Genomic DNA, 14,839 nt, shown 5'->3' on the forward strand with positions numbered 1-14,839 from the left:
TTCTTGTTCAAAATCACTGTCTGCTCTAAACATGGCAGCCTGCAGAATCATTTGAGCCTTCAGCCTGTTTGATTTGGCCAGAACACTGGGTCTTTGTTTATGTTATTTTAATGTGCATTTGACAGCGTTTAGGAAGTGCAGGTATTGTGCTGCCAAACACCGAGCCTAGGTTAGGCAAGCTTTCTAAAAGTATTTAAATTTGCACTCTACAACTGTCAGTGAAGATGTTTGACCTCTTGTGCAAATTCCGAAATGACTTTGGAAAAACCTGAAATAACCCCAGTCTTAAAAAAGCACTGATTTTCTTCTCAGTGATACATACATCATAAAAAGATAACAATGAAACATTTCCCAAAAGATATCCCTTAGGTTCATCATTATATTTTCAGAGATTCTCTGGGATTGAAAACACTTCAGAAGAGAACCACCCCAATTTTCATTATTTTACACAGACATTAACTGGGACCCAGAGAGGCAAAGTGACTTGTCCAAGGTCTTATAGCCAACTTGTTAGGTAGTGAGAATAGGGAAAAGGAGTCCAAAATGGCAGTGGCTAAAAGACAAGGAAGGGAAAAGCCCTCGAATATAGAACAGAGGAAGGTCAAAGGAAGGTCCGAGGACCAGAGTGAGGACTTCAGGTAGAACAGCGCTCCTGCCTAAGCCCAATTTGCATAGGACAGGCCCAGGGGGAAGAAAAAAACATATAAAAAGAGGAGCCAAAGGGTTCTCTCTCTCTCTCTCCCACGCGTGCGTACACTCTCTCTCTCTCTCTGTCTCTCTCTCTCCCCCGCACAATGTGGTGCTCTCCTCTTCGCGTCTTTGGATCGACGTGCCCTCATGCCTTGAAGATGGATTTTCCTGCTCTTATCTAAATAAAATAGAGCTGTAACATTGAGCTGTAACACTGATTTATTTAAGAGCTATAACACGGTCTGTCCAAGACCCGAGAGCTGTGACGCGCTGAGGGGGCTGTAATGTCCGTCACTCCAAACCTTTGTTGGGACGAGACAAAGACCGAGGAGCATACACTCGCCTGACATCTATGGTGCCGTACAAACTGATAAACGGATTCCCAAAGTGTTTTTAACTTATTTCCCCCAACAAGATTTTGATTCATCAGGGAAAAGACCAGTGTTTCTGATTATCATGAGCTCTGTTCTAACACTCTGCTCAGCAAGTATTCAACACATAGTCCTGAGATTTGCTCCCAACAAATAAACTAAAATCTTGTTTATAAAGAATCATGACCCAAATCACAGTGTTGTATGTCAGTTATATCTCAATAAAGCTGGAAATTAATAAGTAAACAGAACCTAGCTATTGTTAAGTAGAAAGAATCGATTCCTGCTTGGTATTTGTTGAATGAATGAAGAAATAAATGCAACTTCTGTTCAACGGGTATGCTTGTAGTCAGTGGGCCTTCAAATGGATAAAAGAGCCAACAGGCCCTGCAATGGATAAAACTTCACCTCTCAAAGACAAAAGCCTTATATGCCTGTTGACACAGGAAAAACAGGTTCATAATCCAATTTCGTACGCCCCAGAGAGGCAAAATACAGCATTAGCCCAGGTCAACAAATCAATTCCTTTCTTAAAAAAAAAAAAAAAAATTCAATCCTCATTGCACCTAACATTTTGAGCTAGAGCTCAATCCTGATTCAAATGTTTTCCAAGTATATTATTAATACTTTAGCAATTTTTCCACACGTAGAATATAAAAAAGCACCATTCCTAGGGCAGTGAGAATACACTGTAACATATTATAATGGTATGACATTATGTATTTGTCTAAATCCATAGAATGTACAATACTAAGAATGACTCCTACAATAAACTATGAACTCTGGGTAATTATGACGTGTCAAACAGCTTCATTCTTGGTAAAAAAATATATATACATATACTATTCTTGTTGAGTGATGCTGATAATGGGGAAAGCTCTCAATTTTGTTGTAAACCTAAAGCTGCTCTAAAAAATTAATTCCTCAAAAAAGTAAAAATTAATTAATGTTAAAAAAAAAAAAGCAGCACTGCAATACTCTCTTTTCCAAGCACAGTATACAGCAGGACTCAACAACCTGCAACACCCGTGTCTCTGCCTGGGTAGCATCTAGTAAGGAGGCTTTGGAGGCCTCCATAGTAATGTCAAGCAGGGCTCAGGAAGCCCAGATGTTCTTGGTTATTATCTCCTACCCACCCCCGCCCCCCCCCTCCCCGACTTTGCTTGAGTCTCAAATTCTCATCAGCAGGATTGAGGCTAATGTGGGTGGGAGTTCTTGCACTTAGACCGGACTCCCCTTTCCTCATTGTCTACTCTCAGGCATATCACATTCCAACTAACCTCAAGTGGTGGGAAATTTTTTGTTACCTTTCCTCCTTCCCTTTCTAATTAATATTCTACATTTCTTTTCCCCTTTCATTAGACAGAACACACAAGCTCAAACATAGTTTATCTCCCCCACTCGCTAAGCTTGCTCTCCGGGAAACAGGCACTTGGCCTAGGATAAGGGAAGGAGAAACTGAATTCAGGATGGGTGGAGCTAAGTTCATCCTTGGTGTCAACAGAGAGGAGAGGCTGTGAAGGGCAGCCAGGACTTGCAATTTCTCACCACAGTCATCCTTTCCAGTAATACCAAACTTTCAATAGGACAAAATGTGTTAACTCTGAACTCAAGGTGTTCCTTCTCTCTTATGGTATAGCGTATCTGTGAATTGGGGACCAGAGGAAGGTATGCCAATTCAGATTTCGGAAAAGGAACAATAGAGAACTCACACAGGCGGAACTCCACAACACCTTCTGGACTCTTATCTTGCACACACACATGTGCATCCTGGGCATGTGAGAACATTACTGCCCCAGGTGAGGGCACTCTTGCCAGTGGAGTCAGGAGCCAGTAAGTAAATGCTCTCCATCTGAGCTGCATTCCATACAGCTTTCTATAAGACCTTGGTAATTTTCATCCCAGGCGCTCACAATGGTGACCAACTTAATAACGTATCCTCATAGCAGCTTTCTCTCCCTCCCTATTTCATTTTCCCTAGACCCTGACTATTGGTTCCTGAGAATCTCAGGCCCTGCTTTCCAGGTGTCCCAGGATAAAATAATGGAGATGGTCACAAAACTGGGACAATCAGCACTATCTATCAGCTGTCTGAACTTGTCCCTGAACAGAAATCCAGTACTTCAAAGATCAGCCTGTATTTCCCATAGGATAAAAGAAATGGAAGAAACGATATGGAACCGGGCTCCACTACATTTCCTGATGTAAACATGTCCTTTTAAAAGCTAGGACAGGCGATTTGAGAATAAAAATCATGCTCAAAACTCCCTGTACTCTTCTCCATGGAACTCTTGCCAGGATCCACCACTGTCTCTCCAAATAGGGCACAACGTGCCTGAGATGATGAAAATATGAATATATATCAACCAAATACACTCTTCTGTATCCATCCCCCATCCCCCAGAAGAGTTGGGTGACAGGAATAAAGAATCTAAATCTAATACTGCAAAGAGGTTCAGGAGTAAAGATGGGCTGGTAATCTTCAAATACTAGCTGAGGAAGGCAAACATAAAAGATTTACTCACACATCATTGAATTCCTCCAGAGACCTTGCAGGTGTGAAAACATCCAACAGACCAATCACCTGTAACAAAACATAAAAATCAAACAGCAAATATTGAACTTATCCATAAGGCCTCAGTCACTTTAACAGGAAATAATTCCTATTAAATCCTGCTCCTAGTTCAATAACGTCACATCCTCATATACTTAATGATTCCAATTCATTTTTTACCCAAATTGTGCTTTTGCTCTTACTTGTCGAACATCACTTTTCATAATAAACCATTACGATCTTCATGTCTTTAGAATTTAGTCACATGTAGCCATTAGTTTATCAGGAAGCAAAAAGATTTAGGACTCAACTTACACATGCACTAATAATTTAACAATTACAGAAAAAAGTTGTGCTTTTACAGTTGTTGCTATAGTATCATTTTTCCTTTTAAAATGTTATTATTCAATAAAAATTACTATATCATCTTCAACACTGACATTTTAAAGCCCCAATATATCCTCTCAGTATATTCTTGGTACTATTCTTATAACATTCTTAATATTAAGATCATTTTTTTATTTTTTAAAAATTTATATATTGGGACTTCCCTGATGGTCCGTGGTTAAGAACCTGCCTTCCAATGCAGGGGACTCGGGTTTGTTCCCTGGTTGGGGAACTAAGATCCCATGTGCTGTGGGGCAACTGAGCCCTGGAGCCACAGCAAAAGATCCCGCATGCCTCAACTAAGGCGCAATGCAGCCAAATAAATAAATATATACTTTAAAAATTAATTTATTTATTATGGCTGTACTGGGTCTTCATTACTTCGGGTGGGCTTTCTCCAGTTGCAGCAAGCAGGGGCTACACTTGGTGGCAGTACCTGGGCTTCTCACTGCAGTGGTTTCTCCTGTTGCAGAGCAACAAGAAGCCCTTGAGCTCTCAGACTGCAGCAGCTGTGGCTCGCGGGCTGCAGATCGAGGACTCAGTAGTTGTGACGCACGGGCGTAGTTGTCTCGCGGCATGTGGAATCTTCCCTCATCAGGGATGAAACCCACGTCCTCTGCATTAGCAGGCAGATTCTTAACTACTGGACCACTAGGAGAAGTCCCAGGGTAAGTCCCTTAATCAGTATCAGGTATTTAGATCAGACTATAAAAATGGAAGGGAAAAAAAAGCTAACTTTACACAAAGATAAAACAAAGAGCTACTTAATATGCAGTAACCTACTGTCTTTGAGCAGTTTTTCTGGTCATGGATTTATGCTGATTAATCTGCTGGAGAAGGAACAGGCTACCCACCCCAGTATTCTTGGGCTTCCCTGGTAGCTCAGCTGGTAAAGAATCCACCTGCAATGCAGGAGACCTGGGTTCAATCCCTGGGTTGGGAAGATCCCCTGGAGAAGGGAATGGCTATCCACTCCAGTATTCTGGCCTGGAGAATTTCCTGGACTATATAGTCCATGGGGTCCCAGGGTCGGACACGACTGAGTGCCTTTCACTCATTCAATCCACATTTACCATACCCCTCTTCCCCAGTTCCTCCTGAAACCCAGACGACTCATTTCTACAAATCTAGGCACTAAGAGGGCAAGCAAGACACATAATTCATGTGTAATATGCCAAGCAAGATTGAAGAGTATCTGGAAGTGAAACATACAAGAGCTAAATGGCCTTCATGAAAACTGACCCATAACCGCAGATTAGCATGCTGCTCTAACCAACCAAGCTAAATAAACAGCTCTAAAAGTAAAATATACTAACACTCGAAATATTATCATGAAAAAGAGTACTTCTAATCAGAAAGTTATGCCATTCAACCAAATACCAACTTTTAAAACCAATTTCTATTACAGGCTGAACCCAAAAGAGAAACAAACTAAAAAAAGGCCCTGGAAAGTCTTTGCATCTTTTTCCAAAGGAAAGATAGTTATCAATCATCATCTTATTCAGACAACCAGACATAAGAAAACCAAAATTATCTACAATAGCACTATCCATTATCACTAACACTAATATTTTGAGATACTTCGATTTTTCTGATGTACATAAATTAAACTGGAGTAATACTATGTATACTTTTATATTCCTCCTTGTGACTTAACATATGACTATTCTCATGTCCTCAATTGTTTTTCAATTGGGTTTCCCTGGTGACTCAGTGATAAAGAATCTACCTGCCAATGCCAGAAACATGGGTTTGATCCCTGATCCAGCAAGATCCCACATACTGTGGAACAACTAAAACCATCAATTGTTCAATACTCAGCTGTCTTTATGGTCCAACTCTCACACTCATTGTGGGCTTTCCTGGTGGTTCAGTGGTAAAGAATCCGACCTCCTATGCAGGAGATGCAGGTTCGATTCCTGGGTCAGGAAGATCCCCTGGAGAAGGAAATGGCAACCCACTCCAGTGTTCTTTCCCAGGAAATCCCATGGACAGAGTAGCCTGATGGGCTGCGGTCTACGGGGTTGCAAGAGAGTCAGACACAACTTAGCAACTAGACTCACGCCCTTACATGACTATGGGAAAAATCACAGCTTAACCTTTGTCTGCAAAGTTATGTCTCTGCTTTTTAATATGCTATCTAGGTTTGTCTCATGAACAAGTGTCTTTTAATTTCATGGCTGCAGTCACCATCTGCAGTGATTTTGGAGCCCAAGAAAATAAACTCTGACATTGCTTCCACTTTTCCACAACTATTTGCCATGAAGTGATTGGACTAGATGCCATGATCTTGGTTTTTTGAAAGCTGAGTTTTAAGCCAGGTTTTTCACTCTCCTCTTTCACCCTAATCAAGAGGCTCTTTAGTTCCTCTTTGTTTTGTGTCATTAGAGTGGTGTATCATTTGTACATTTGAGGTTGTTGATATTTCTCCTGGCAATCTTGATTTCAGCTTGTGATTCATCCAGCCTGGCATTTCACATGATGTACTCTGCATATAAGTTAAACAAGCAGGGTGACAATATACAGCCTCGACGGACTCCTTTCCTAATTTTGAACCAGTCCATTGCCCCATGTCCGGTTCTAACTGTTGCTTCTTTACCTATATACAGGTTTCTCAGAAAACAGGTAAGGTGGTTTAGTACTCCCATTTCTTTAAGAATTTTCCAGAGCTTGTTGTGATTCACATAGTCAAAGACTTTAGCATAGTCAATGAAGCAGATGTTTTTCTGGAATTCCCTTGCTTTTTCTATGATCCAATGGATGTTGGTAACTTGATCTCTGGTTCCTCTGCCTTTTCTAAATCCAGCTTGTACATCTGGAAGTTCTTGATTCATATACTGCTGAAGCCTACTTGAAGGATTTTGAGCATTACTTTGCCAGCATGTGAAAGGAGCACTATTGTACAGTAGTTTGAACATTCTTTGGCATTGTCCTTCTTTTGGATTGTAATGAAAACTGAAATTTTCCAGTCCTGTGGCCACTGTTGAGTTTTCCAAATTTGCTGGCATACTCAGTGCAGCACTTTAACAGCATCTTTCAGGATTTTAAAAAGCTCAGCTGGGATCCCATCACCTCCACTAGTTTTGTTGGTAGTAATGTTTCCTAAGGTCCGCTTGACTTCAAGCCCAGGATGTCTGGGTCTAGGTGAGTGACCACACCATCGTGGTTATCTGTCATTAAGACCTTTTTCTACAGTTCTTCTGTGTATTCTTGCCACCTCTTTTTAATCTCTTCTGCTTCTGGTAGGTCCTTGCCATTTCTGTTACTGTGCCCATCTTTCCATGAAATGTTCGTCATATTTATGGAGTATTAATCGTAAGAAAATATTATGAAACAAAAGTTTCCCAGCATTAAAGTAGATCAGGGGAACATTCCATAATCAATTCATTTCTCATTTTTTAAATGGAAATTTGCTTGTAATTCAAATTATATTTTAGCCTATTTCCTTACTTTTTCTGCCACTATATGCTTTCAGACACTTTAGGAATTAAATACTTTAAAAAGACATTTATAATGCAAATAATCAGCAAATATCTCTGATGACAGAGATATCTGAATCACTGTTCTATAATGATCCAAAAGTTAACAGACAGAAGTTATACATCTTTATTAAACTGACACAACTCAAAAATCACTTTAGCTCAGTGACCAAAGACAATATTTAATGTGTTTAACACAAAACACAAAAACCACTTGCTCTATCATAGTAAGATTAAATCTAAGACTCCCAAATAAAATTTATAAAAGGATTCCCTTAATCATTTTTAAATTTTAAAATGCACAGATCTCCAGGCCCTTAACCAGGCAATAATAACTTAGCAAAAGGATGCAGCCAGCAGGCTGCTTCCCTTTAATCTGCCTTAGACCAAGTGTTAATGAGATCAAGGTCAAAAGTTCAGTCAGGAATGGGCCAAGTTAAGTTTGTTGTGAGTAACTCTTACAACTCATAGAGGACATCCTCTAGCTCTTGTAAATCCATACGAAAACTGTATATGCCATTCATTATCACTAATAATATAAATAAGATAAACTATGAATTGTAAGTCAGAGGCATTTTTGTGTAAAAGACCATTTGTATAGCTGGCACCTAAAAATTCTATTTGGTAGCAATACTTAAATTTTTCAAGAGTTTTAAGTTGCTGTTGCTGCTGCTGTTGATGGAGGCCTAACAGTGAGCTAAAGCGTGGGACAGTGGCCCAGAACAGTTATTTTTTAAAAAATGAAAGAAAAAGAAGAAGATAAAGGAATTCCTCTTAAAATCCTCAATTAAACTTGTAATTGCATCCTATCACCGTGGCCCCTTCATTTCTACAAACACAGAATGGCCCAAATGTAACCAGCCCAATATCATACAAGACACACTTCAAAGGATCTCAGAACAGAAAATTAGAATAGAAAATACTAAATAAGGTTGCTTTAGTGATCATTAGAAAAGCCAAGGCATGGATTCAGATAACCCAAAATAATTTTTTGCCATAAACACTGGCTTAAAATGACCATGAAATAAAGCAGAACAATAAATTATAGTGCTGGTAATCTTCTAAAACTAGACGGTCTTAAATTAGCATAGGCAACATCAGTGGGATCCTGGGGCCTCTTGGAGGTGCTTTGGGGTTCCATAAATATTTGGCTTGCATTCCATTTTCAAAGTATTCTTTATATTTAAAAAGCTATGACAGTGTCTCTGTCACATTTATTAACGTGTAATGAAAAACAGCATACATAATCAACTGTGTTAAAAACCATATGTAAACCCATCAGTTAAGCTGCCAGGCCACCTTGATTTTATGCAGACTTCGGAATGAAGCTTCTCCAGCCAGCTCTTTCCACATATTTCAGCTTCTTATAAACATGTCACTGATTAGGAAGGCTGCAGCTCTGCACTGAACTTTTTAAAAATTCAAGTTTGCACATGAAGCTCATATAAAACTACACCTAGGAAAGGAAGCTGTCTGTGGAAAACAGGACTTTCTCACAGTACGCAATTAAAACATGAAAATAAATAAGCAGAATCCATAATCCAACTCCAAATTTAAGTCACCATGCTCTCAATTTAGAAGAAATCTGCACTTTGTGAAACCAATGTATTTTGATACATTTTTCTTACTCTGAAGACAAAAAAATTCAATAATTGAAACAGAAAAAAGTCTGAATAGCCAGGTAATTTTTAGATTGTGATTTTTTTTTCCTACACAGTAACCATCAATTGGGTCAAATGATTCTAAAATCTCTATGGCCACTATTTCTAAAATGCTACAAATTTTACAATTTCTTTCATACAGCAATCACATAAATCTTTTTAAACTTGATTTTGAAATGGAAAATAAGTGTCCTCAGTCAATTTTTTTTTCTCACTTTCCTCTAATAATCCAACTGCATTCATTTATTTATGCTATTAGGATTTACAAGCCCCTCCTTTGCAGGATGGCTTTGTTTTCAAATTTCCAAACTGACAGCAAAGAAAACATTATATTTAACTTAAACAATGTCTGTGTCACATTTATTAAAATACCTGAATCTGGAAAAGCTGTCTTTTGAAGATTCAGAGGAAAAATTATAATATTAAATTATCTAGAAAATAAAACCCATTCAGTGAACCTAAGGCACTCTTTCTCAAACTTCTCCATTGAAAACACCCATAACACCACAAAATACCATGGATTCCCATACTCTGATAATATAGTCCTAAGTAAAACAAGAATACAAAACTTCCTTGTAGTACTTTCTCTTAAAAATCCTTGTGAATTTTGCTTTATCTCATAATACTCATTTTTATTTAAAAAAATTTTATAGGCTTTCCCTGTAAAAATCTTTAAGTAAAACTCAAACTCCAGGAATATGTACCAATTTCATCCCAAGTCTTTCAGTAGCTACATGACATAAAGCAGTGGCCTCTAACACCCCAGTATAAGGATGGTCCAAAGTTTAATGTACTCTAATGCATTTCCACTTGCAGTAATTAAAACACAATTCTTCTAGTCTATTAAACAGCAGAATTTATTCTGCCTTGAATTAATAACTTACATTTTCATGCTTCATATGTTTAAGTAACCGCAGTTCTCTGTAGGTTCTTTTGGCATGAATAATGGACTGAAATGGTCTGGATAGCTTCTTCACTGCGACACGTAACCCAGTTTTCGTGTCAAAAGCAGCACTAAGGGAAAAAAAAAAAGAAAACCATAAAAAATTCATTAAATGTTCTCTAATTATATCAAAATTAGCATTTATAAGGCTATTTGATTTCTAAATTAAATGGGCTTATAATAAAATACAAAATAACTGAAAATAAAACTTAAAATGACCTATAAGCCCACTAAGCAAAGTAATCTGTTAATCATTTTTGGTGTTTCCTTCTTATCTTTTTTTTCCTACACATCTAAATCAAGGATCAGCAGACTTTTTCTGTGAAGGGCTAGAGAGTAAGTATTTTAAACTTTGTGAGGCGTAGGGTCTCTGTCTCAACAACTCAACTCCATGGTTGGAACTGGAAAGCAGCAGATAATAAATTTTTAAATGGATGTGGCTGTGTCCCAATAACACAAAAATAGGCAGCCACCTGATCTAGATGAGCCAATAGATTGGGACAAAGAGCTGGATTCCATCCATCTCCTTGGCCGAGGCCTCACTGTCTCTTTGCCACCAAATGCTGCCTGATCAGAGACCTTGGAAACCACCATGTTTTCAGGACAGTGAGTTGGCATAAAAATTTCTTTATGAAATACAAAGTATTTGACACTTTCTAGAAGCTCAGGTAACAGTCGGTAATATCTCTGACCTCAGGGAATAGGGGGAGAGGGGAAGAGCAGAATAATAAAATAGATTTCAAATAGTGATAAATGCTATGACTAACTAAAACAGAATAATGGGATAAAGAGCGACAGAAAGCTGGTGGAGCTAAGCTACATTACCTATGATGTTGGAGGAAGTACATTTGAGCTGAGGGAAGTGAATGATAAGGGGAAAAGAGCCTCAAGCAGAAAACTATTATTAATATTAACGTTTACTGAGTCTTTATTATCATTCCCATTTACAGATAAGGAAACTGAAGCACAGGGAGGTTAAATAACTTGCCCACAATCACAAATCTCGAAAGAGGGCAGGAAGGCTGGACCCTGAGCTCCTGCTATCAACCACTTTGCTATGCTGCCTCTCAGAAGAGCAAGGGCATGCTGGAGTGACAGGAGAAACAGCCTGTGTAGACAGAGCATAGGGAATATGGGGAGCTTGGAAAAGAGTAAGATCAGAGATATAGGCAAAGGCTAGACCACACAGGACAGATACAGCAAGAAACATGAAGTGTATCTTAATTATTTTTAGAGACTGTACAGGCTAATTCCATCATGTCTCACTCTCCTGTTTATCTCAATCTCTAATCTGCACATTCAAGACTTTCTGATTATCTATTCTTACCAAACTCTGCCATATGACTATGTAATGGCTCCAGAAGTTCCCCTCCCTTCGCTCCTAAATGCTTATACTCTGTCCCTGCCTTTCAATTCCCAGTGTGTAATAAACTCTGGTAAATCTTCAACTTCCGAACTTTTCCTCCATCTCCTTGCTTTAACAGAACTAGGCTGTCCCTAGAAGACACTTCTCTGACAGCCACGCCTTAGAGTGGACTCTCTCGTATCCCAGGCGCCTCGCGGCTAGCAGGTGGGGGGTAGGTGTTCTCTTTGCCAACTGTTTCCACTTCCAGACCATGACTTTCCCTTTGATTTACAAAAGCTCCTGCTCACCACCATCCTTCCCTCTCAGTTGCTGTTATGCACTCACTTGGAATTTTCCATCACTCACCAAAAAGTTAGTTCCTATCTCAAAGTCTCTCTCCCCTCCCAACTTCTGTCATCATTCTTGGCAACCTCAGCATCCAGGTGGAGGGTACAGGCAACTTCCTGGCCTCTTGGTTTCCTGGCCTCTCCAGGAAACTCCACCCTGTCCAAGGTCACCCAAGCTCCACCTCCAGGGTCACACCCTGGGCCCTCTATCACCACCAAAAGCTGCCTGCCTACAATATGGAGAATGACATCACAAACTTCCTATGCCTTTTAGTTTGCTCCTATTAGCTTATTTGTATCCTGACTACAACAATTCATTGACTGTTTCTATCCTTCAGCCCTCCCGTCTTCATTTCCCTTCTTGCCTGCCTTAGACTGTATTCTCTTATAAAACTCCGTACCCCCTCTGATATACTCACCCAGATAAACTCTAACTTAGGCTGATCTTAACTATTTATTCTCCTTGTCAAGAATCCAAAAACTGTGGTTGAAGAAAAAAGAATGCACAATCATACAGAATGGTTTCGTTCTTAATTTCTGAACTTAATCACAAATAAGGCTCCCAATGCTGCCACTTTTTTATTAAGTCCATTTTTCTACTCAAACTCCATCTGACACCATCTCTCTCCTCAAACCTCCACTTACCCTCCTCCCTCAGGAGCTGCTCTTGCCTTCAATGAGAAAATAGAAAACATCAAAAGGGAGCTCCATCTGTCTCCCAGTAAATCTACCTACATACCTATCTACACTGGGACCCATCTTCTCTGCTTTTTCTCGTTCTGTGACTAAGGACACACTCCCTTTCTTACAAAAATCCAAGACCTCAATACATGCTTTGGTGCCATCCTCCCTCATATTCTCAAGGAATTCACTCCTTTGTTCCCTTTTTCTCTTTATCCTCTTCTCCTGGATCATTCTCACCAGTGTAAGTATGCGCAGTTATTTTTCATCCTCAACAAACAAAAAATTTCCCTTGAAACCTCCCCATTACAGTTAAAATTCCCCAGCAGTTCTCAAAGTGTGATTTCTAGACTAGCAGCATCAATGCCACCCAGGAACTTATAAAAAATGTAAATGCTCAGGTGACATCCCAGAACTACTGAATCAGAAACTCTGAATCCTATTTTTTTACCAAGCTGACCACATAATTCTAACACACAGTGAACTCGGAGGACCACTAGTCTATACCTCTGGTACTTCATGAACCAGCAGCACTGCACTATCTGGGGGGTCTTTAGAAATGGAGAGTCTCAGGCCCCAAAGTAGAATCTCATTTTGACAAGATCTCCAAGTAATTCACACACATCTTACGGTTTGCGAAGCACTATTTCCTCTGCTTCCGTTCTTTCCTCAATCCACTCCACTGAAACCACTCTTTTCAGGTCGTTAATGACCTCTATTACCAAATGGCCACTTTTCTGTATTAGCAACTGACATGGTTACCAAACGGCCACTTTTCTGTATGAGCAACTGACATGGTTAACACTTTCCCTTCCTCTAAACAACTCTAACCTAGGGTCCCTGTCAGGACATTCTACTGGCTTTTTCTTTATAGTATTTATTAATTTTTAAATATTTATGTATTATCTATTTGGCTGCACCAGGTCTTCATTGGGACACCTGGGATCTTTAGTTGTGGCGTAAGAACTCTTAGTTATGGGATGTGGGGTCTAGTTCCCTGACCAGGGTTCAAACAGGCCCCCTGCACTGAAGTGTGAAGCCTGAGCCACTGGCCCCCCCGGGAAGTCGCTCTAATGGTTTTCTATGACTCCCACAGTAGCTCCTTCTCTAAGGTTCCTCTACTCAGACTCTGCATGCTGGAGTTCTTTAGGACACAGTACCAGGCCCTCTTCTCTTCTCTCTTCTATGTTCTCCTAGATGTTCTCATCTACACCCATGACTTTAAATTAAATGCCATCTGCATATTGAAAACTCCCAAATCTATGTTTCCCACTGAAATCTCTTCTCAGAACCTGACTACCTAGCTGGACAACTTAAATTTAGCCAAGTTCAGAACACCCAGAACTGTTCCTCTCCCTGCCTCCTTTATCTCAACAAATAAGACTTTCCCATTCAGTTGCTCAAGCTAGACATTTCAAGTGTCATTTTAACTATTATTCCTTTTCCCCCAACCTCCTGGCCCCACCCAAATCCATCAGAAAGTCTTGTGGTTTCCACCTCCAAGATACACCTCAAATTCAACTTCTCTGCATTTTCAGGGCTTCCGTCCTGGTCCAAGTCACACTCCTCAGCAGAGCGTCTTCCAATACTCATCTCCCTCCTCCTGTTTTATCCCCTTTTAAAGGACTCTCCAAGCTTCCCAGGTGGCTCAGTGGTATTAAAAAAAAAAATTCCCCTGCTAATGCAGGAGACACAGGAGGCGTGCTTTTGATCAGAAATAGCAACCCACTCCAGTATTCTTGCCTGGGAAGTCCCATGGACAGAGGAGCCTGATGGGCTATGGCCCATGGGGTCGCAGTTAGACAGAACTGAGCACGTCACACACAATGTACTCCCCCCCCCCCCCGCCCCCGCCACCTAATACAATCTTTTAAAAATATAAATTAGATGACACCACTCCCCTGCTTCAAATCCTTCAAGGAATGTCCTGGGCATATAAAATAAAATGCACATTTCCTGTCACAACCTACGAGGCTCAGGCGACCTGACCACCAATAACCACTCCAGCCTGTTCCTATGCAACTCCTTCCTTCCCCCCAACATGTTCTGAACATGCTGACTCCTTTCAGTTCCTTAGACCCCTCACACAGGCTGTCCCTGGTCCCTGAGATGCTCTTCTCCCCCACTTTCAACTCTACTACACCCGCCCCCCGCCACAGCCGAATCCTTATCCTTCCAGCCCTGCCTTAAATGTATCTAAGAGATGTTCTAAGAGTTATTCTAACTCCTCAAGCAGTTATGCTCTGTCACAACACCCTCCTTATTCTACATGAAGGGACAGGGGTCCTTTTTTCTTCTGCTCCCCTTGTTCCTACAAACCCAGGGAATAGGACCTTCTTCCTTCTTGGAAGTACCAAGAAGTTATACTCCTCTCAGAACCC

General features: G+C 40.2%; 1 protein-coding gene across 3 annotated transcripts in view; it reads right to left on the minus strand.

Annotated features, from left to right (window-relative positions):
* Window positions 1-14,839, minus strand: part of MAPK14 (mitogen-activated protein kinase 14) — a 72,671-nt gene that overhangs the window by 38,701 nt on the left and 19,131 nt on the right. For all 3 annotated transcript variants that reach the window (XM_020875792.2, XM_020875791.2, XM_020875793.2), the window contains exons 2-3: window positions 10,027-10,156; window positions 3,587-3,645 (exon numbers count right to left, since the gene is read on the minus strand). In XM_020875792.2, the coding sequence (XP_020731451.1) occupies window positions 3,587-3,645; window positions 10,027-10,156 (189 nt within the window). The remainder of the gene's footprint in view (window positions 1-3,586; window positions 3,646-10,026; window positions 10,157-14,839) is intronic.

Source organism: Odocoileus virginianus, chromosome 27, assembly GCF_023699985.2.
Source record: "Odocoileus virginianus isolate 20LAN1187 ecotype Illinois chromosome 27, Ovbor_1.2, whole genome shotgun sequence".
NCBI classification, from domain to species: domain Eukaryota; kingdom Metazoa; phylum Chordata; class Mammalia; order Artiodactyla; family Cervidae; genus Odocoileus; species Odocoileus virginianus.